Below are 22,560 nucleotides of genomic sequence, written 5' to 3'. Positions count from 1 at the left end.
AACCATTCTTTTAAAATGAGGTCCCGTGAAATCTTCAGGAGGATTTCCTATAAGAAATCCCTTCCTCGATCTGCCCCAAATCCCTCTTACAGAGAGAGAGCGAGCCGGCCTCAATGGAACGGCCTCTCTCAGAACACATTCTACTGGGTAAGACAGCACATTCTTGGCATTTAATTGCCAACAAATAATAACTTTGGAAAGAGATTACATCTTCTATTTTATAATTTTTCCCTATTATCTAAGTAATTTGAAAATTTTAGAATATACCAAAATGTAGAAAAAAAGAAAATTTTAGTCCCTAGTCTGTGTACTCCATGTAAGAAACAAAAGCACTATTGAAATCCTACTGTACACACAATTTTGTGTCCCTGTTTCACCAACATTTTATCACAATCACTTTTTCATCATTAAAAATTCCCTGTAAAGACCGCTTTAAAGGGCTACACACTACTCCTCCGGATTCACCCCAATTCTATCCTCACGTTTCCTGTGAGGGAATTTAACTCATTTCCCATGTTTTGCTATTGAAACCTGCGCAGTGGACATCTGTGTACATCCTTCTCTGCAAACGTCTGATCGTTTTCCGAGGGAAGATTCAGAAACTGGAATACTGGGCAAAATCCCTCATTTTTAAGGCTCTTGACCTGCACTGCCAAGTGGCTCTTTCAAAGATAAGCTTACAGCAGACCCTCAAAGCACTAGGGCAGAGAAGGCCTGGCCCCGCACCCTCCAGCTTCAAGAACTTGCACTGAAAACCGGGCCACAAACGTGGTGTTGCACTGTTTCTTAAAATGTCACTTATTGGTGAAATTATTTCTAAGCCTTATTAATCGCTTGTCTCTCTTCTTGTAAGAATCTTCTGTCCTTGGTCTTTGTCCTTCTTTCTTCTTAGCGCTTTTCTCAGGTGCTTTATATGCTAAGACTCGGCTAGAAAGGTCTACATTCTCTATTTTGTATTCTCATTCTAGCAGGTAAAGAAAATACATTCTATTTTGTTTAAAATAATCTTCTAGGATAAAAATCGTCTCTAGTGACTATATTTGAATCATTCTCATATTTATTTCTCCAACTTTAATACAGAATCTACAGCTTACCAATTACGTCGGTGGTGATGGAGGCTAATGCGAACAACGGTGCCACTTTCCTTTCGTATATCCGCTTGCCCTGTCCTTTCCCTCCAAAGGGGTTGATGAACACCAGTAAATGCTTTGGTCTCAATGCTACAAAACAACAATGTGTAAATCATAATGAAGGTGACAAATAATCAAAAGGAAGAACTGTGTTACTAAACAACAAAAAACCACAGTGGTTTCAGAATTCTGCTTAGTACTGTCTGATAAAAAGTATTTTTAAGTTAAAGAACAGTGCTAAAGAGTTTCCTAATCCATGAAACGAGAGAAATGACCGCCTGTCAGAATGCACAGGCGCTCTGCACATCTGCTAGATACAAGCAGAGCCCCCGGAACTCAGAATCCTGACCGGGAAGCACTCTCTTGACGAAGAGTTCTATAGGATGTAAATTCAGGAGGGTAGCAGCCCCATTTTTCATGTGAAGGAAGTGAGTCTGCAGAGAACAAGAAGAATGAAACAGACGTACAGAAGGCAGCATCAGGAGAGAAAGACAGATGGACAGGCACAAAGAGGGCATGGCCTGGAGATGGACAGAGAGATGGAAAGACAGCGAGGCATGAGAAGGCCTCCCCAGTCCCGGGTTCCAGTCCCTTCCAGAGCCCCAGCTAACTCCCACACCTGCGTCTCCAGAGTCGCCCCTATTTTCTTGTAACAACTTCCACATTTCTGTTTGGGTCAGTTCAAGTAGATTCTGATACTTAAAAACACAAATGTAACTAACAAATCAACAAAAGTAGAAAGAAGGAATATACCCAAGAAAATTGAAAACCTAAGTCCACATAAAATCCTGCCCACAAATGGTCACAGTAGCCAAAAAATGGAAACGTCCCAAATGTCCATCAACTGACGACTGCATACACAATGTGACTGCATACACAATATCCCACGGAATATCACTCGGTAACAAAGAGGGACAAACTACTGATACACTTACCAACATGAGTAAATCTCAAAGACGTTATGCGGAGCAACTGAAGCCTTACACGAAAGAGCCCCTGTTACATGACTCCATGTATACAGAGATGGAGAGCCAGCAAAACTAACACATGGCAACTAACACATGGCAACAACAGCAAAACAACCAGATGGTGGGTGTCTCTGCACTGACTGGAAGGACCAGAGAAAACGTCTGGGTGATGTAAGTCTTCCAGGGGCTTGAGTCTCACAGGTGTGTAAGTTCTACCTCAGAACTGTAGACAAATCCTGATCTCTAATTAATGACACACACGCACTTCAGAGGTGAAGTGCCCCTTGTCTGCCACTTACTTGGAAATGCAGCAAAAATCCGATTAACTAATGGATGGGTAGGCAGACATCGATACAGTAAATATAGCAAAATGTTAACAAATGTAGAATCCAGGTGGTGGGTACATGAATGTTTACCGTACAATTCTTTCCATTTTTCTGTATGTTTGAAAATCTTCATAATAAAACATTGGGGGAAATATACAACAGAGTAAATCAACAAAGCCAAAAGTTGGTTCTTTGAAAAGATTCATAAAATTGATAAATCCCTAATAAAGCTGATAAAGAAAAAGGAAGAAAACACAAATTATCGATATCAGGAATGAGAAAGGGGACATTGTTCCAGAATCTACAAATATTACAAGGAAAAGGAAAAGATTTATTAATAAATTTACACCAATAAATTTGTAAATTTGGATGAAATATACAAATTTCTCCAAAAAATACAATTTACCAAAGTTAACAGAAGACACAGAAAATCTGAATAGTCTGATATCTAATAAAGAAATCAAAGCCATTAATAAAAGGCTTTCCACAAAGAAAACCCAAGCCCAGATGCTTTCACCAATTAATGCTTCCAAATATTTAAGGAAAATGTAGCCCCAATATTATACAAACTCTTCCATAGAATAGAAAAGGAAGAACTTCTCAGCTCTTTGTACATGGCCTGTACCGTAAGCCTGACAGTAAAACCAGACAGGGATGTTATCAGAAAGGAAACTCATAGGCCTATTTCTCCCGTGAGCCTAGGCGCGAAAATCCTAAACAAAATATCAGCAAGTCTAATCCAGAAATATATAGGAAGGGTAATACCTCATGACAAGTGGAGTTTATTCCAGGAATATAAAGACTTGTATTTATACAAAGAGAGATCAGTGTTCTTCAACACATTAACTCAAAAAGAAGAAAATCACACAGTCACCCCAATAGATTCAGAAAAAGCATTTATCAAATTCAATACCCATTCATGATTCAAAAAAACAAACTCTCAGAAAACCAGAATTAGAAAGGAACTTCCTTAATCTGGTTTTTAAACATCTATTAAAAACCTAAGAAGGGCCGGCCCTGTGGCTTGGTGGTTAAGTGCGCGCGCTGCGATGCTGGCGGCCCGGGTTCGGATCCCGGGTGCGCATCGAGGCACCACTTCTCTGTCCATCCTGGGGCCGAGTCCCACATACAGCGACTAGAAGGGTGTGCAGCTGTGACATACAACTATCTACTGGGGCTTTGGGGGCAATAAATAAAATCTAAAAAAAAAAAAAAAAAAAAAACCTAAGAAAACCATTCTTGACAGTGAAATATTGAAAACTCTCTCCTGATCAGGACCAAGACCGTCCCCTCTGCACTAGAGGTCCAAACCAGGGCAAAAACATAAGAAATAGAAATAAAAGGCACATGAACTGAGATGGAAGAAACAGAACTTTCATTATTCACAGTTGACAAAAGAATCATCAAACTATTAAAGTTAATAAGTGAATTTAACAAGGTCATTGGACACAAGGTGAAATATAAAATTCAATTAAATATCTAGACACAAGGAGTAAATAAATAAAAAACAACATGGTACACCACAGTGCAGTGGGGAAAAGGCCAGTCTTTCCCATAAATGGCATGGGGTCAAGCGGATATCCACAATTAGAGAAAATGAACTTTGACCGCTTACCTCACACATGCTAAAGTCAATTCTAAATGGATGCAGATTTAAGTGTGAAAGGTTAAACAAAGCTTTGAGAAGAAAACATCCTCATGGCTTTGGGGTAGACAAAGATGTCCTAAACAGGACACAACCTAACCATAGACTTAAAAAAAAGATAAATAGAAGTACATTAAAAATTAACAATATCTGTTCATCAAAAGAATGGAATGACAAGAGAGAGAAAGGCAAGCCACACAGCAGAAGATATCTGTGCTTCCTAAATCCAATAAGAGATTCAGGGCCACAATAGAGAAAGAAGTTCTACCTATCATTAAGAAAGACAATCCAACAGGAAAATGGACAAAGACCTGAACAGACACCTCACAAAAGAGGATTTCCAAATGGCCTATAAACCTAGGAATGTATTTCTCAACTCATTAGCTATCAGGGAAATGCAATTAAAGCTATAATGCAAGATTATGACACCCACCAGAACGGCTAAAATTTTAAAGGTGTGGTTAAAATGTGGGACAACCAGAACCGACACCTGCTGCAGGCAGTGCCCCTGGAACTACCACTTTGGAAGACAGTGTGGGGGTGTCCACCCAGCAATTCCATCCCCAGGTGCACACCCGAGAGAAATGCCAGCATGTGTTTACCACAAGACACGTCCTATAATGTTCAGAATGGCATTATTCGCAATAGCCCCCAGCAGGAAGCTATCTAGACGACATCAACAGGAAAACAGATGAACAAACGGTCCTACATTCACACCACGGAATACCATGGAGCCAAGAGAATGAACAACCACACGTGGGTAAACTTCACAAACATAACGTTGAGTCAAAAAGCCAGACACAAGAGTTTATGCTGCATCATCTGATTTATAGGAGGTACAAAATGGATCCAGTGGTTTAGAAGTCAGACAGCAGTCACCCCATGGGGAGCCGTGACTGCAGGGGGCCTAGGGGGCTTTGGGGAGCCGGCAATTTTCTGTTTCTTGATCTGGGTGCTGGTCAATTCGGGCACTTGTCTATATCTATGCGATATTTCAATTAAACATTAAAATACATAACATGATTAGGAATTAGGAGTGGCTGAAATAACAGAAGGTGAGGGGCTGGCCCAAGTCTGCAGCTGGTCGGGGAAAGCACCCCGGCCCCGGAGGCTGCGCTCTAGGCCCCACACTATACTGGTCCTCTGGTCAGTGACTTCTGCAAAGCCACAGTGATGGATCCTATCCACCTGGTACAGGAAGCTGTGTGCAAGGAGGAGATGTGGAGATCTCCACAGCGTGCACACGCAGCATCGCCACTCTTGTCTTTCTCCAAATGTAAAAACGCACACGTACTCAGCCTCTCCAGCAGGTCCCGGAGCGTCTGCAGCCACAGGTGACACAGCTGCTCGTCGGCACACCAGAAGGTCACCTTCGCCCACTTCCAGCGGTGCCGTCGGGCTCTCTTCACATAGTGCACTGTGGAAAAGGAACTCGCAGTCACTCAGAGCCCGCACCCCGTGGACAAACCTCCCATGAACGGGGGCACGCGGGCCATGTGCGCCAACAGCAGGCTCGGAACTGAAGCGTCCCAACATTCTCTCTTCTTCTGACTAGTTAGTAACTTTCAAGGTATACGAGAAAAAATATCCTATTCTCAGTTTTTTTAACCCATGTAAAAAAAATAAAAAAAATAAGAAAAAAGCTGATCAAAACCAAAACATTAATTAAAAGTAGATCTTGGAAAAATGATATAAGGCAGTTTCTATAAGGATAAACCAGGGAGACACTGAGCTTGTTAAACAAGTGACAGATAAGTTCTCCCTTGTGTAATCTGCACGGAAAACTGGGGGAGAAGACAGTTAGGCTGTATTACCCGTGAAAGCGAAAAGCCTCTCCATTTTCTGCCATTTTCCGCTGGTGGAGTGCTTCCCGTGAATGTCCTTCTCTTCAACAGTGATGATCTCAGAGACCGGCACCGAGCAGGCATCTGCAAAGACACCACATCCTACGTCACATGGATTCATTCGAATTCCCACGAACACAAGACGTCCAACCCCAAAATGCTGGGACATCCTGCTTTAACATTCTCACTAGAAATCCAAAAGTAAAAGGGAAAGTTATTTGTAATTTTTTAATTCAGAGCTAAATAAATTTGGGAAACTCAATGTCATCAGAAGATGGGGCATTTTATCCAACAGAGTCACCAATGTAGGTGCAACTTTTCCAACCATTTGCTTAGCCATTCCAGCAGCAAATTCGGACTCTCCTGAGCCAGCTACTGTGCTAAATACGGGGAAAGATGTTCAAGACCCAGTGTCTGTCTTCAGTCTAGCTCAGCGATCCAAGTGGGAAAGAGGCACAGAACTATACCGGGGACAACCAGCACCAGGACCACTGAGTGTGCATGTGGGTCAGGCCCACACCGAGGCCGGGGCCGGGAGCGGGCAGGGGGCTCTGGAAAGGCCTAGGTGGGGCTGATCGGATGCAGGAGGAGAAAGGGTAGACTTGGATGGACCGAGGGGATGCAGCACCGGACATTCTCTACTGTGGGAAACCCAGGAGGAGCCGCCCGGGACATGTTGGGGGACAGCTGTAATTACAGGCCTGCAGACGCCTCCAGGTGAGGCCTCCAGGGAGAGTGGACACAAACACAGCCGTGGGAGCCGTGAGACGACAGCTCGTAACTGAACCCGTGGGCCTGAGGGACTCGCCAAGGAAAGCCCAGGAATCGGGAAGCAAAGAAGACGGAAGACAACGAGCCCCCGTCTGAATGGGCTTTGTTCCAAAAGCCCATTCGTGAACTGCTGTTAGGGATTTACCATCTATTTTTACATAGAAGAACAGTATAATTTGTGGTTAGGTCCTAGCTTGGCTATAAAACCTGCAATCCTGCTAAAGTACTATATTTTTGTAATAGCAAGATGAAATAGAATACTGCTGTAACACTTGTAGTAACTTTACATCATTTTTGAAGTTGCTGCCTATGGAAATCAAGCTATAAGACCCTGGGAAGGCAGAGTCTGGACGGGCTCTGACTACTTCCCCAGCCAGGAGAGGCTGAGGGCAGGGCCGTCCCCAGAGGGGCCCACGGGTGGTGTCGAGGAGGAGGTGGAGGAGGAACAGGTACTCTTGCAAAGGAGTCAGAAGCAGCCTCAAAGGGCAGCATGGTCTCAGGCAGTGTCTCGGCGCCCGTCACGCCCTGCTCATGGGTCATGGGCACAGGGTGTCGGGTAGGGGAGGAGGGGCTGCTCAGGGTCCACCCTCAGGCACTCCTCACCCGGAGCAGGTGAGGCTGGGCAGACCCTCGCTCAGTAAAGCCCTCCTCCCTCCTGGGTGTCCACCCTCTCTCCTGGGCGTCCTGTCTTCTAGGCTTATTCTCCCCTCCCTTAGCGCCCCGCAGCTGCAGGCTGTGCCCTCCCATCTCCTCCCTTCTCCTCTGGTAGTCAGCGTGAGCACAGGACAGCCTCGAGGACCCCGCGGGGCATCCTGGACACAGGCACACCAGCGGGCTTCCCCACCGCCAGCTCTCAGAGCCCTTCTTAACGTCCTCCTCACTTCCTGAGGCGCCCCCGAGTCCAGCATCGACGTAACCCCAGCACGCCACGCCCTCCACTGCACCTGACTTCCTCTCCCACAAGACCTGAGCTCAGGGAAGGTGTCTGTGCATCTCCGGCCTCGGGCACTCGGCCAGGCTCATGGCGGCAGTTCAACAATGTTGACAGACTGAGCCAGGGATGGGCCGCTTGCTGATCAAGCAGCTCATACAGGATCCTAGACCACAGAGAGTAAACGTCAGGTCTCAGCACCTCTGGGTGATCATCACAGTCACGACTGGCTGAGGAGAAACAGCTGACAGGGAATTACAATAGGCCTCAATGCATACAATAGTTGGGAGTAATGTAAGTCTCTCAATATTCAAACAAACAATTGACTGGTTTAAGAAACTGTACCACAGACAAAGACAATAGTCACATATGATGCCATTAGATTACTAAAAGTGACGAATGACTCAGAGGAAAACTCACTGAAAAGAGTCTACAGACTAGTAATTCCTAGTCCTGCTCATTCACAGTTTGACAGACTCGAAGAACCCAAGCAGGAAGTGACAGATGTCGGCCGCCCTGCACCACACTGCGCCAGGGTCTGACAGCGCGAAGCTGTGCGGTCCCCACGCGGTCCCGTGAGCTGTGTCATGAGTCTGTTACGTCTCCAGCGGCAGTGACAGGACCACGTCTCTGAGACACCCCTGGCCTCTGCTCACGCACCCTCCAGTGCTGCTCGGACACCCACGGGCACCCGACACTGTTCCCGGCACAGACTCCACTCGGGGAGTTGACGGCAGAAGGAGTAAGTCATAGTGATGTCAGAGCGAGTGCGGAGGAGCATGCACAGTGCAGCCGGGAGACGCTGGGGAAGGACTAGGGTCGGAGCAGAGCCTGGGAGGAGGCCAGGGAAGCCGTCCAGGGTTGGCCTGGGACAGAAGCAGGAGGCCAGGGAGGTGGGAGGGATGGAGGCCTCACGGAGGGGCTGCGACTACGCCACTGGTGAGGCTTCACTCCGGTGAGACGGAGCTTGGAAGGAGACACCTGATCTGACTCGGGTCTGCTCCTGAACAACTGAACACGTGCAGGGGGACAAGGAACAATCACAAAAGAGGAATTCCGGGATGAACCCACATATCTTCTGCTACATTCGGCCTACCAAAAGCTTTATCTGCTCCTTGGGGTGAGAAGAAAAACAAAAATATGCTCAATAAGCAGGACTCGATGAATGATGGACCTGGGGTGGAGGACGGTCCCATCCTGCCTCCGTCTGCTACCGCCACCTTACTGGGCGGGCAGCGGAGCCTGGACTTCACGACTATACATGGGGATGACAGCGTCATGCCAACAGGGACTTCGGAAAGCTAAAACAAGATAAGGGGTGAGAAGGATTCAAGCACGAAACAGGTGCTCACAAATGGTGGCTGCCTGTCTCGTCAGAGGGTGGAGACGGAGATGAAGGCTAGACAGTCTCTCCCTCGGTCTCCTGCCCCCTCCTGTGCTAAATCGAGGCCCACCACTGAGACCCGACGCTGCGCTGCCCTGCAGGGTGAACGCCTCCAATGGGGCAACACTCACTGATTTTCCAGTTCACTTCGTATCTGCACGTCAGGAGCACTGCGCCCCATTCTTCAAAACTCTTCTTTCTAGTGAGGAGGCAAAGAACTCCACCAGGCATCTAAGAAAATGGGCAGCAACTCACGAGGGACACGGGAAACGTGACCCGGCTTCTATCAGTCAACGAGCGCACCCTCTGCCCCAAGGTCAGTTCACGGGGCAACAGCGGGGCCACCGATGGTCCTAGAAGGGTAAAATGACACCCCCACGCCAGTCAACCTACACGTGCGGGCACGGAGAGGCCTCCACGCACAGCAGCATATGTGGTGTGAACACACTGAAGTACGACCAGGAACAACAATTAATGAGTGAATGCATAGAAAAATGATGGAGGAATGTCTTGCAAAGAGTTGTTGGTGGGAATTTGGGGGCACTTTCATTTTCTACGTAATATTAACACTTCTCAAATGTTTGCTTGCATTTTGCATAATCTTGCACTGCCTGTGAGACCAGATAAAAAAGTAAAGGTCTCCTGTAAAAGAGCACGCAGTGCAGGGGAGGTCGCTGGGGCTGCTTGAAGAAAGGCTACTTCCCGTGTAGACTGAGCCCGGCCAGTGGCCAAGTTGATACCAGCAACACACCCAGACAGAACTCACTAGACACAGCCGGGGGCTGGGAGGGGGCAGGGCATGTGCTGGTCCAAGGACGGAGAACGTCCCCTTATCGGGGCAGCTGCCCGCCTGTTTCGGGCCAACACCTGCCACACAGAAGGCACCCCCTTGCTGACTCCGCGCTCAGACTGGCGCTCACCAGCCGTCCTCTGCGTGCGTGGGTGGAATCGCCCGCAGGCTCTTACTCATCACCACTGTTTCCAGGCTGATGGTGACCCTGTCCGTGGAGGGAGCAGTGACCAAGGCTCATGGGAGTCACCTTTTTCCTTATAAAGTAACACTCTGACACCCTCTTTTAGCAAACTTCTGAGGGAAATATTCTTCTGGAACAGACCAGTACCTGAAGGACAGAAAATACTGAAAACTACAAAACGCCCTGGAGGCTTCCCTGGACCAGGGCTCCTCACTGGGCACCACCAGCACCTCTTTGTGGTGGGGCCACCCTGGGCACCGCAGGATGCTGGGCAGCGTCCCTGGGCTCCACCTACTAGTGCAGTGGCACCCCCAACACTGCCAGACATCGGCCAACGTCCCCCAGGGAACCACTACCACGGGGGATGAAAGTGCGCAGCAACCAACCCCTTCTTTAACAGAAAACACAAGAGCAAACTAGGGCCAGTCTTGCGGGCACAGGGGAAGGCAGGCCCCTCTGTCATTTCACCCTGAGCACTCTCCCACATCACAGACCCCCCGGACTATATCTGATGAGCCACATGTATGTCCCATGAGTGCCTCATGCCCCACCTTCTAAATCTAAACCTGTCTTTTCTACTCTTCCACTCCCTTCCAGAAACTTCCTCCCCCTCCCGCATCCCCTGGCCTGGCGGAGGGTGCTCCGTCCAGCAGCTCACTTGCCCAGCAATGCAGGAACCCTGTCTGACTCTGTCCCTGCCTCAGGGCAGCTCCCAGCCTGGTCCCTCGGGTTCACCACCCACGCGAGGCCCACTGAGGACTCGAAACGCGAGTGTGAACATGGTACTGCTCTGCCCGGATCTTTCCGTGGCTTCTCCCACAGCCTCAAGACTGCATTTAGACCCCCTGCTGCCCACTGTGCAGGTTAATTCAACACCCTAGGCTGGGGGTGCAGCTGCCCGTGCCCCTTCCACCCCCACCCACCTTCCCTGCAAAGCCCGTTGGGGCACCCCCTGCCCCTAGCACTTAGAACACTGTCGGGGCCGCTGCGCTGGACTTGACCACATTCCAACCCCAGAGCCTACACGCTGCCCAAATAAAGCAAATATTCAAAAAGCAACGCTGGAATAATGAACGCGCACATGTGCCCACCACAGAACTGGAAGATCTGCAACCAACGTGCAGCCACGTCAGGACGCAGGTGCACAGGAGCGTCCCAGTTGTACCAGCACCATTCGTCAAACCTCTGTCACGCTAAACTACGAAACCGAAATGACCTTTCTATTGGTGACTTTTTAACTTTCCTGAGATGAAAAAGGGAGTCCATCTGGGTAGCAATCCCCTATAACAGCATGAAACAAATCGCGCCAAACCACCCCAGCGACCGAATCTGGCTGACGCCGGCCGTCCCTGACCATGTGCCCATCCTCCCTGTCCTTTTCTCGCCCCGGGGTCCCCACCGCCACCCTCAGGGGACCGTGCCAGGGAGGGGACTGGGCTCCCACCACCTCTTATTCGTTTGGGGAAGATCGCACAGAGAGCAGACGCCGCCTGAGGCCCAGCGGAAGCCAGGAGGAGCTGCCCGCAGGGTTCTGGAGACCCGAGAGCTGGGGCCGGGGCTTGGGCTGGGTGCTTCCCAATCCAGTGGTGACCCGCAGCTGGCAGAGCCCACGCGGCCTCCGCAGAGGGCCTGCGGGTGTGAATGCAGTGCCATCGTGGGGTCGCCCAACAAGGTGAGAGAGAACAAGGGAAGGCACCAAATGTCCTAAGGGCCACCTGACCCTCCCGCAGCCCCTAGAGACTTCCCTGCCCTCTCTTCCTGCGGCCCGTGGGGCCTCGAGGGAATTTTCTCCTGGCACTGGGTGCACCCGCGCGCACGCACGGTGTAATAGCTGGGGATGGCTGTGTGTGTGTGTGTGTGTGTGTGTGTGTAGCTGGGGGAGGCTGTGTGTGTGTGTGTGTAGCTGGGGGAGGCTGTGTGTGTGTGTGTGTAGCTGGGGGAGGCTTGTGTGTGTGTGTGGGTGTGTAGGGGGGGGAGGCTGTGTGTGTGTGTGTGTAGCTGGGGGAGGCTGTGTGTGTGTGTGTGTAGCTGGGGGAGGCTTGTGTGTGTGTGTGTAGCTGGGGGAGGCTGTGTGTGTGTGTGTAGCTGGGGAGGCTGTGTGTGTGTGTGTAGCTGGGGAGGCTGTGTGTGTGTGTGTAGCTGGGGAGGCTGTGTGTGTGTGTGTGTGTGTGTGTAGCTGGGGAGGCTGTGTGTGTGTGTGTGTGTGTGTAGCTGGGGAGGCTGTGTGTGTGTGTGTGTGTGTGTGTAGCTGGGGAGGCTGTGTGTGTGTGTGTAGCTGGGGAGGCTGTGTGTGTGTGTGTGTGTGTGTGTAGCTGGGGAGGCTGTGTGTGTGTGTGTGTGTGTAGCTGGGGGAGGCTGTGTGTGTGTGTGTGTGTGTAGCTGGGGAGGCTGTGTGTGTGTGTGTAGCTGGGGGAGGCTGTGTGTGTGTGTGTGTGTGTGTAGCTGGGGAGGCTGTGTGTGTGTAGGGGGGGGGGGCTGTGTGTGTGTGTGTGTGGGTGGGGGAGGCTGTGTGTGTGTGTGTGTAGCTGGGGGGGGCTGTGTGTGTGTGTGTGTGTGTGTGTGTGTAGCTGGGAGGCTGTGTGTGTGTGTAGCTGGGGAGGCTGTGTGTGTGTGTGTGTGTGTGTGTAGCTGGGGAGGCTGTGTGTGTGTGTGTGTGTGTGTAGCTGGGGGAGGCTGTGTGTGTGTGTGTGTGTGTGTGTAGCTGGGGAGGCTGTGTGTGTGTGTGTAGCTGGGGAGGCTGTGTGTGTGTGTGTAGCTGGGGAGGCTGTGTGTGTGTGTGTGTGTAGCTGGGGAGGCTGTGTGTGTGTGTGTAGCTGGGGAGGCTGTGTGTGTGTGTGTAGCTGGGGAGGCTGTGTGTGTGTGTGTGTGTGTAGCTGGGGAGGCTGTGTGTGTGTGTGTGTGTGTGTGTGTGTAGCTGGGGAGGCTGTGTGTGTGTGTAGCTGGGGAGGCTGTGTGTGTGTGTGTGTGCGTGTAGCTGGGGAGGCTGTGTGTGTGTGTGTGTGTAGCTGGGAGGCTGTGTGTGTGTGTGTGTGTGTGTGTGTGTGTAGCTGGGGAGGCTGTGTGTGTGTGTGTAGCTGGGGAGGCTGTGTGTGTGTGTGTGTGTGTGTGTGTGTAGCTGGGGAGGCTGTGTGTGTGTGTGTAGCTGGGGAGGCTGTGTGTGTGTGTGTAGCTGGGGAGGCTGTGTGTGTGTGTGTGTGTGTGTAGCTGGTGGAGGCTGTGTGTGTGTGTAGCTGGGAGGCTGTGTGTGTGTGTGTGTGTGTGTGTAGCTGGGAGGCTGTGTGTGTGTGTGTGTAGCTGGGGTAGGCTGTGTGTGTGTGTGTGTGTGTGTGTAGCTGGGGAGGCTGTGTGTGTGTGTGTAGCTGGGAGGCTGTGTGTGTGTGTGTAGCTGGGGGAGGCTGTGTGTGTGTGTGTGTGTAGCTGGGGAGGCTGTGTGTGTGTGTGTAGCTGGGGAGGCTGTGTGTGTGTGTGTAGCTGGGAGGCTGTGTGTGTGTGTGTGTGTGTGTAGCTGGGGGAGGCTGTGTGTGTGTGTGTGTGTGTGTGTGTAGCTGGGGGAGGCTGTGTGTGTGTGTAGCTGGGGGAGGCTGTGTGTGTGTGTGTGTGCGTGTAGCTGGGGGAGGCTGTGTGTGTGTGTGTAGCTGGGGGAGGCTGTGTGTGTGTGTGTGTGTGCGTGTAGCTGGGGGAGGCTGTGTGTGTGCATGCGTGCGTAGCTAGGGGAGGCTCTGCACCAGCAGAACACCCTCCTCCACAGCTTGCTCCGGCAGAGCAGGCCCCTCTGGGTAGTCTCACCTGCTCTTATTCATCTCCTCGATCTCTGGCTTTCACCGTCCACCTTCTCTGCCACCCTTGGGGGCCCCTGCGCTGTCACAGGGACACACGACTTGTTCCACGGGACACACTGTGGCCTTGGCTAGACCACCTGGTCCCACCAGCCCAGCTCTGGCCCCTCACCCTCTAAAGCTTCCCCAGGCCTCCTCCCTCCTCCCTTGGCATCCCTTACTCCCTGGTGCACCTGCTTTGACAGAATGTTCCACAAAACTATCCAAGAAAACCAATCCATTGTAAGACGGCTTTGACATAACTTCCAGGAAAGCATTTTCCTGTCTTCTCAAACTGATTACTTCCCAAGAATTTGTTGCCACACCTCTGAACTATAGTAAGTCACTAGATAAAAAAGTCCTCAACAAAGGAAGCCTGTCCCCGGGCATGCTGCGCTAGAATTGTTACATTTATTTGACAAGAGCATCCTGGGGACACCTGAGCCCCAGGCCACGGAGCAGCAAGTCAAATGCTGGTATTTGGAAGGCCTTCCTTCACAGGCCCGGCCCAACCACACGCTGAATCAATTACAACCACACGCTGTAACATCTCAGAGGGAACTCTCATCACACCAGCACACAGAGGCTCCACGCACCCTTCCCTCACTCAGTGGGCAGGGCAGGCTCGGCCCAGACACCCTCACCCAGCTCCTCCCAGGGGCAGTGGGCCCCGGGGTTCACGTGCACACTACAGGGACCACTGAAAACATCCGTCTGGGGGTTCTTTTCCCTCATTCTAATATGGTTTCAATTATGTCTGGTCTTGAAAAGACTCAATTTGGAACCCAACCGAAACAAATTGTTTTATTACCCTCTATTGACATTACAAATTTTGAGAAACAGATGTTCAAGCAAAGTTGGTCATAAAACAGAGAAATAAAGAGATACCATTTATTACTGACAAGACTATCTTTCCATGGAACACTATGTATTACTTCCATAATAAAAGTAAGTCTTTAAGGGGCCGGCCCAGTGGCGCAAGTGCTTAAGTGCGCGCACTCCAATGTGGCGGCCCGGGGTTCGCCGGTTCGGATCCCGGGCGCGCACCGACGCACTGCTTGGCAAGCCGTGCTGTGGCGGCGTCCCATATAAAGTAGAGGAAGATGGGCACGGATGTTAGCTCAGGGCCAGTCTTCCTCAGCAAAAAAAGAGGAGGACTGGCAGATGTCAGCACAGGGCTGATCTCCTCCCCCCCCAAAAAAAAACAAGTTAAGTCTTTAAAAAGAAATAAGTCGAAGTACAGAAAGAACCATTTGTGTTCAAAGAGTAAAATGGAGTAATGTGGCTAATGGATCATTAAATCCAGAAGATTCTTCACAGTACCTGGGGTGAGGAGAACCCAGGACGCGCTCGAGTGTGAGGAGACACAGCAGAAGAAAGTATTACCTGAGGGAAAACCGCGACACTGTGACAAAGACACACAGCACTGTGACAAAGACACACAACACAGTGATAAAAACACAACAATGTGATAAAAACACACAGCAATGTGATAAAAACACACAATGTTTGCTAGAAGTGTTTCTTCCTTTTTATTCTTCCCCTAACTGGATGTTAAACTGCATATTGGTACAATGTTAAGGTTTAGGATATGTGTGATTAAAGTACAGTATTTTTAAACTTTAGAATTGAAATTTTAAGTAGCATCAACTTTTGCAATGTTGGAAAAACTGAGCAAATGCAAGAAGACAAATAGAGGGGCCGGCCCAGTGGCATAGTGGTTAAGTGTGCACCACCCGCCGCGGCAGCCCGGGGTGTGCAGGTTCAGATCCTGGGCGTGGGCCTACACACTGCTCATCAAGCCACGCTGTGGCGGCCTCCCACATACCAAATGGAGGAAGATTGGCAGAGACGTTAGCTCAGGGCCAATCTTCCTCACCAAAAAAAAAGATTAAAAATCATACTTTAAAAAAAAAAGAGAGGAGAAGAGGGAAAATTTCAACCAAATTAGAAATAAACCCCACAAATTTTGAATACATATTTGATATTTTTATTTTATACTATTAAGCACCTTATAAACCAATCTCAAGATATGACACTCATTCTGATCATTTTTGTTCATTGAAAATAAATTCTACCACTTATCTGACACATTACAAATTCCAAAGTAGTATGGAATGACTTAGAAGGCTGTACTGGATTGTACAATCCACAAATAACGTGCTTGGGACGTAAAGTAACTATGTTCTAATCACAGACTCACTCAGTCAAGACACACAAGTTCCTACCTCGTGCTCCCTCTTCTGGAAATGGTCTACACACTAGATACGTGCACACGTGCACCCTGGATATACACACACACACACACACCACCAGATACACACATGCATACACACACGGCCACCTGCCTCACCCAGGGTTTTCTACTTCTCAGCTTAAACGCCATCTCCTCAGTGAGGCCTCCGGGACACCCCCTCCGACCAGAGCAGCCGCCCCATCTGTGATTACTGCACGCGTGTACATGCGCCAGTGTACGCATACACACGTGCAGTCGCTTTTCTGCCCCCCTACTAGGTCACAGCTCTGCGAGAATGGCCTTGCCTATTCTGCTCAGAGCTGCGTGTGTGTCTCCACCAGTCACCTCACACAGGGGGCCTGGTCAACCCCGATCCGGGCCTGGTCTCCGCAGTGTCACACTGTTTTCATATCCACACACTGGCTTTACACCAGAAGACATCGTCATCGTCCTCATCAGGGCCATTTGTGAGTGCAACCTGCGTTGCCTGTGTAAGCTCGTATAAGCCTCGAGACAACCCAAAAGGCAAATACTATGACCCTCACTTTACAGAGGGACTCAAAGAAGACCTCACAGATCCTCATTTCACTGCAGCTCAGAGGCCAAAGGACTCGTGCAGGTCAGGGAAGATCAGCAGCAGGCCCAGGACCAGCTTCTGGCAAATCTATCAAAACCTTACCTTTCAGCGCCCAGAGGTTAAAGTGAGCCCGTCAAACTCAAACACGGCAGCCGAGTGTGGGGTGCGCCCTCCCGCCCCCGCCGTCCCACCCTGCCTGCATCTGGTGCCGGGACAGGCAGCAAAGTGCGTGCACGTTAACAGCCACAAAACCACTCGGAATCGGCAAAGAAAAAGACCTTTTTTAAAAAAAAACAATAATCAAGCAGCCAAGTATAGCAAACTGTGTTTGAGTATCTTTAATTTTGAAGGACTCCGGCTTTCATTTATGAGAATATCCTTATAAATAACATCTCGGGGTGGGTCATTTTATTAGGTTTTGCACATCTTATAAAGCCACATTGTAAACAATCTTCATTTCTTCGTAGAATGCAGCTCAAATGAACTAGAACCGGGGACCAAGGTTGCCTCCCAGCCTCTCTACTCGCACTTTCAGATCCTTCAGCCAAACTTGAACATGCCTCCATATATATCAGTTCCTCACTAATTTTTCTTCTAATAATAAAGCAATCCATCTTAAGGGCCATTGGTACTGGTTCAAATATTATAATTGTTACGAACGCAAAAAGATGTTCTCATTCAATAAGGTCCTTTCCAAAAATGGACTGAAATTTTGTAACCAATCTCAGCTGAAGGTTTCAATGCTTTTGCTGACAACAGACACAGTTCTCCTGGGCTTCTCTTCACAACCAATGTGACCCGTGCTGACTTGCAGTTACCCTCCAATAAAGGTGATGACCAGATGGCCACCACATTCCGGAAAAATCACTGGCGATGCCAGCAAGAGAGGCTGCACCACTGCCGACCCGCAGCAACCTGGGCAACACTTGCCCAGGGCAGCTGAGAGGACTCTAACTTCTATCGGCCTCTATTCAGTCCTGTTCTGTTTGTTTCTCAGTGCCCGTTACCACCCAGTAAAACTCAATCTATTTCATCATCTTGATTCAGATGAGAAACAGTGCCAGCTGTCAATCAGCTTTGCTGTTCCAAGTACCTGGACTAAACGCACACACGGCAGCCTCACTTCCTGTGTGTCACAGGGAAAGCACACAAGTGTTATCATGCACACATGCGTGCGTGCACACGTGCATAACTGGGGGCGGGGTCAAGGAGGTGGGAGCACATCACTCAGCGGGGTCCCCGCAGCCTTGCAGGAGGCCTGAAGCGCGACCAGAGCAGAAACAAGTTCACCATCAGCGGTGCAGCTCCGCTGCTGAGACATGACCCTTCACAAACAGCAGCCCCATGTGAGAGGGAGCAGACGAGACAGGTCAGAGGGCAGCCGCTGCCCCACAGTGCCCAACGGAGCGATGGGTCTGCTGTGTTGTGTGAGAGTCCGAGACTTACGTCCACACGGAGACTAGACGATGGCGAGGCCAAAGAGAAAAGTCACGGCACTTGACCCTCTGCACGCCCCACCTTGCAGGTGCCTGAGCAATAAAGGCCGCCCCAGGAGAAGGGCGCCCAAGAGCTCTGAGTTGGCAGGACCTGTCCTAATGCCTCATGCAATTTACTCGACACAAACATCTCCCAGTGACACAGTGCTCAACAAACGTTTGCTGAGAGCTCGCCTACGAAAATGAAGACAAAAAAAGAACTTGTGTCCACACGGCCACGAGAATCTAGGAACTCCCATGTAGATGACAAATTTACTAGATTGTGGTCAATCTGTCCCCGACCCTCGCTACTCGCCACTTCTACACTCTCCGCCTGTTACACAGACATCGGTCCCGCGGCACAGAGCCAAGATGCGCTTTCCAGACACCACACTGCAGGCCCACCTTCGGGCTGAAAGCAAATGCTGCTCCATCGGGGCTGAGGCCGGCCTGTGGAGGCTCCACCGTGAGTGTCTGAAGATGAGAGCCAGGAAAAGAGCCTGCTGGCACCACGAAAAGACTCAGACCCGAGAGTCAACTCAACGGCCACTTAGCGACCATTTCCCACACTATCCTGACATCCGGGGAAACAGTGTCCCAGGCAGGCCCCTCACTGAAGGACTCAGCATGGACTGGGGTGCTCAGATCCAGTCGCCAGTTTGTGGATGTGATTTGAGGGAAGGGTGGCTGCCACCCGTGGAGACCCCTCAGGAGGCAGAGCGGGACCCACAGGTCTGGCTGGTGTCACAGAGCACACCGTGCCCGCTCCAGCCCTGCCTGAGCACTGCACACGCTGGACCTCCACGACCCTTTGGGATAGGTCCTGTTACGACCCTACTGGACAAGATTATAGGAAACGAAGGCCCCAAGAGGTAAGTAACCTGCTGGTCGCCCATGGAGCTAGGGCAGATCTCAGCAGGTCCGGCTGTAAGGCCACCTGACACCATGGCCCAGTGTCACTGGTGACCTGCCATTCCAGGCGGTGGCCTCACCCTGCACAGTCAGCTCCTCATTCAACAGCCCCCCTGAGCACCATGGCGTGAGGGTCGCCACAGAACCCAGCCCGAGATAAAAGGCTGCCAGACCCTTCCAACTACAGACTATTCCAAAATATAAGGGGCAGGATTATGTGACATTTACAGCTATGATATTAATTCAGAATAGGAAAAAGGCTACAAGGCGAGCGGTACACTTAAGTAGCCTCAAAAGATGGGAAGAATTTGGATTTCCAATGAAAACAAAGGGCATTTTGAAGACAAAATACATAAATGCAATCAGTTTTCAATCTCTTCAAGTATTACATATTTTCTCCTACAGCAGAAACGTCATTTAAGGTAATTTTCCACTTCTAACACTGCAGCTACAACCATGGCCTCGCACCTCCTACTACACGACTCATAGCCTGTGAGCCGCACATCCACGCCCACGCGAAATCCACTGCGGGGACGACGGAGGGAAGCACAGGGAACGGACAGATGGCCACTGTGTAAGCACCTACTGCATGCCTACCTACTACACTGGGTGTTTCTGTAACATCATTTCAATTTCAGTCAAAAACATGCAAATCTGGATAATAGCTACTGCTCAGGCTCCCCCATCCAACCAGGTAATTCTCAATGGTAAATTCCTGTGGAAAAAATGATCTTTTAACTCCACAATATATATAGTTACCCTGACTAGACCTTTAGGCTCCACAGAAATGGGAAATTAGTCCTGCAGTTGAACGTTTCAAGGGCGTGTTCTCAAAGCTCCAGCTGGTGGCGGGCGGGTGGCACAGGACCTAGGGGCCTTCTCCCACCTGAAGACCAACAGTCCCTCTCACTGAGCGCAGGTGTCCTCACGCCGGGATGTGCCAGAAGTCTGGATTTTTTAAATTTTTTTTGGTGAGGGAGATCAGCCCTGAGCTAACATCCATGCCAATCCTCCCCTTTTTGCTGAAGAAGACTGGCCCTGAGCTAACATCTGTGCCCATCTCCCTCCACTTTATGTGGGACACCACCACAGCATGCCCTGACAAGTGGTGCGTAGGTGCGCACCCGGGATCCGAACCCCGGGCTGCCAGCAGCGGAGCGCGCGCACTTAACCACTATGCCATGGGGCCAGCCCGAGAAGTCTGGATTTTTATGTGAAATCTCCAGATTTTAAAATGTTGGCTACAATTTTAAAAGGAAAAGAAAACTCACTGTGCAAGTCAGACAAAAAATTATCTGTGGGCCAAATTTAGCCCCAGGGCCACCAGTCTGCAGGCTCTGGTGAGAACAATCTGTAGTTATTCTGACCACATGGATCACGGATGAACATTTCAGCACCCTAATCATAGTCATTTTACCTAGTCTAGCCTGACACAAAAAGTTTAAAATGAAATCAGATTTCTACCACTGAAAACAAGCCAACAGAGCCCCTGATCAATTTTTTATGAGCTATACAAGGCTAGGCAGCTGCCACACCAACGTTATCTGTCTAGAAGAATGGCAAATCCTATCAAACTTCTCAATAGCAGACACCATTTCTATTAGAAAAATGATTGTTTCTAGTTAATGGTCTATTTTAACAACGAAATTTTCACTTGTAACTATTTCTTTTTAGTGGTTTATTTTAATAAGAAAATAATTTCAAATAAAAATGTAAGTATATCCTAGCTAGCCCCCAAAGTTCATGATGCTCAGATGAGGTATCTGCCAATTATAATTTTACTGTTATTTGACCCAATAAAACACGACCTTTGACCCCTGTCTGCACACCATCAGTAGGCACCGCTGTCTCTTCTTCTTAATTCTGGGGACACATCTCGAGTAAATGGCATCGGTCCCCCGTGGAGCCCACCCTAATCTAGTCCCAGGACATCAGCCGAGGGGATCAGGGTCTGCCTGTCCCACGTGCCCACAGGGGCCCCATCTGTCTGTCTGTCCACCACTGCAGCACCTGGCAGACACCCATGGATGCTCACAGAAGGAACCCTCCCTGACAGCCTCTCTCGAGCTTCCTCCCACCTCTGACTACCCTCCTCATCCTCTTCTGACCCAAACTCAAGCCCAGCTCTCAAGCCCACCTTTCCTCGCTCTAGCCAAACTGCAGCACTGACCGCTGACCAGAACGACTGAGAGAGGGCTCCGGAGCAAGAGTGCTGAGGGAAGTAACCCAGCCCTGGCACCGCCTAGCTGTGTGATTACTAGCTTCTCTGTGCTCAGTTACGTCACCTGTAAAATGGGAGACGTGAGAATTAGCAGGTCATCACATGTAAAGTGCTGAGAGAGGGCCTGGCGCGCAGGACGCGTCCATACCTGTCAGCTGTTCTTACACCTGCACCTGGCAGGCACCTGAGCGAACAGCATCTTCTACTACAACGCCACAGCACAGGGCAGTCTCCTCAGAGATCGTCATGTGCCAGAGGGGCACTCTGTCCCCTTAGGCTCAGAAACGCCAGGAGGCGGTGGCTGTGGGCAGGGTCCTCCCCTGCCAGGCGACCACACGAGCTCCGGGAGGGAGGCGCCTCAGGAGCATCTGTGAAAGGACGAGGTGGGTGGGCAGGTGGGATGGGGAGATTTCCATCCTGGGAGCGCGAGATGGGCATTTAGAGAAAAGACAAAGGAGCAGAAGCAGAAGAAGGGAGACCCCAGCCTGCTTCTTAGGAAAAGCGGACAGGCCAGGGGAACTGTCTGCAGTCAGGTTTATGTGGAAGAAGAGGAGGGTGGGAGCGGGGTGGCGGTGGGGGCAGGTGGGCCAGGGCCCCACCTGGAACCCCGCGGTGCTCTCTCCAAGTCGCTATGGGCTGAATTAAAGTCCAGCTCAGTTGAGTCTTACTAAAACTCTTCCAGATCATTCCAGGCACAAAATCTGGAATCCTTATGCCCTAAAACATTTCAAGATGTACTTTTCTCTTGAAGGGTATTCAATTATCAGATATATCACGGTTTTATGCCAAACTTTAAAATAAGCGGGTCACAAAGAATCACAACTATTAAAAACTCCACACGGCCCACCCAGCACTGTCACACCAGTGTCCACTCATTCGCTCCACGTTACTAAGTGGCAGACACGGGTCTAGACAGGGAGGTGGGGCACGAACAGAAACCCCCTGTCCTCTGGCGGTTAACACTCTGATGCAGGGAGACACCCAAGAAACAATAAGATTGATAAGTTTATTCAGTTTGTCCAGAGAGTCATAAGTGCTATGGAGAAGCACACAGAGCAGGTACACAGGGCTGGGAGGATGGAGAGGGGTGGTGAGGCCTCACTGAGAAAGTGGGATCTGAGCAAAGACTCCAGAACAATCTCAGTGAACAGCCAGTGCAAAGGCTCCGCAGCACAAGCACCCCTGTGGGGCTTAGGGACTGGAGGGGCCAGTGGGACCAGAGCAGAGTGAGGGGTGAGGTGAGTATTAGAGAGACAGGTGCTTTGGGAAAGAAAGGCTTGAGGCCACTGGGCTCACTCCGCTTCTCTTGAGAGAAGTGGGAGCCATTGGCGGGTCCGGCTGCCAAAACCCG

At 50.2% G+C, this 22,560-nt stretch overlaps 1 protein-coding gene across 1 annotated transcript in view; it reads right to left on the bottom strand.

Moving 5' to 3' along the window:
• Positions 1–22,560, bottom strand: part of CERK (ceramide kinase) — a 59,647-nt gene that overhangs the window by 22,338 nt on the left and 14,749 nt on the right. Inside the window, exons 2-4 of the mRNA XM_087448730.1 lie at positions 5,884–5,997; positions 5,364–5,486; positions 1,095–1,220 (exon numbers count right to left, since the gene is read on the bottom strand). Coding sequence (XP_087304856.1) covers positions 1,095–1,220; positions 5,364–5,486; positions 5,884–5,997 — 363 coding nt within the window. The remainder of the gene's footprint in view (positions 1–1,094; positions 1,221–5,363; positions 5,487–5,883; positions 5,998–22,560) is intronic.

Source organism: Ceratotherium simum, chromosome 25, assembly GCF_057802395.1.
Source record: "Ceratotherium simum simum isolate JZ-2026a chromosome 25, ASM5780239v1, whole genome shotgun sequence".
Lineage (NCBI taxonomy): Eukaryota > Metazoa > Chordata > Mammalia > Perissodactyla > Rhinocerotidae > Ceratotherium > Ceratotherium simum.
The sequence above is the reverse complement of the archived record's forward strand: the minus strand, read 5'-3'. Positions and strand labels throughout refer to the sequence as shown.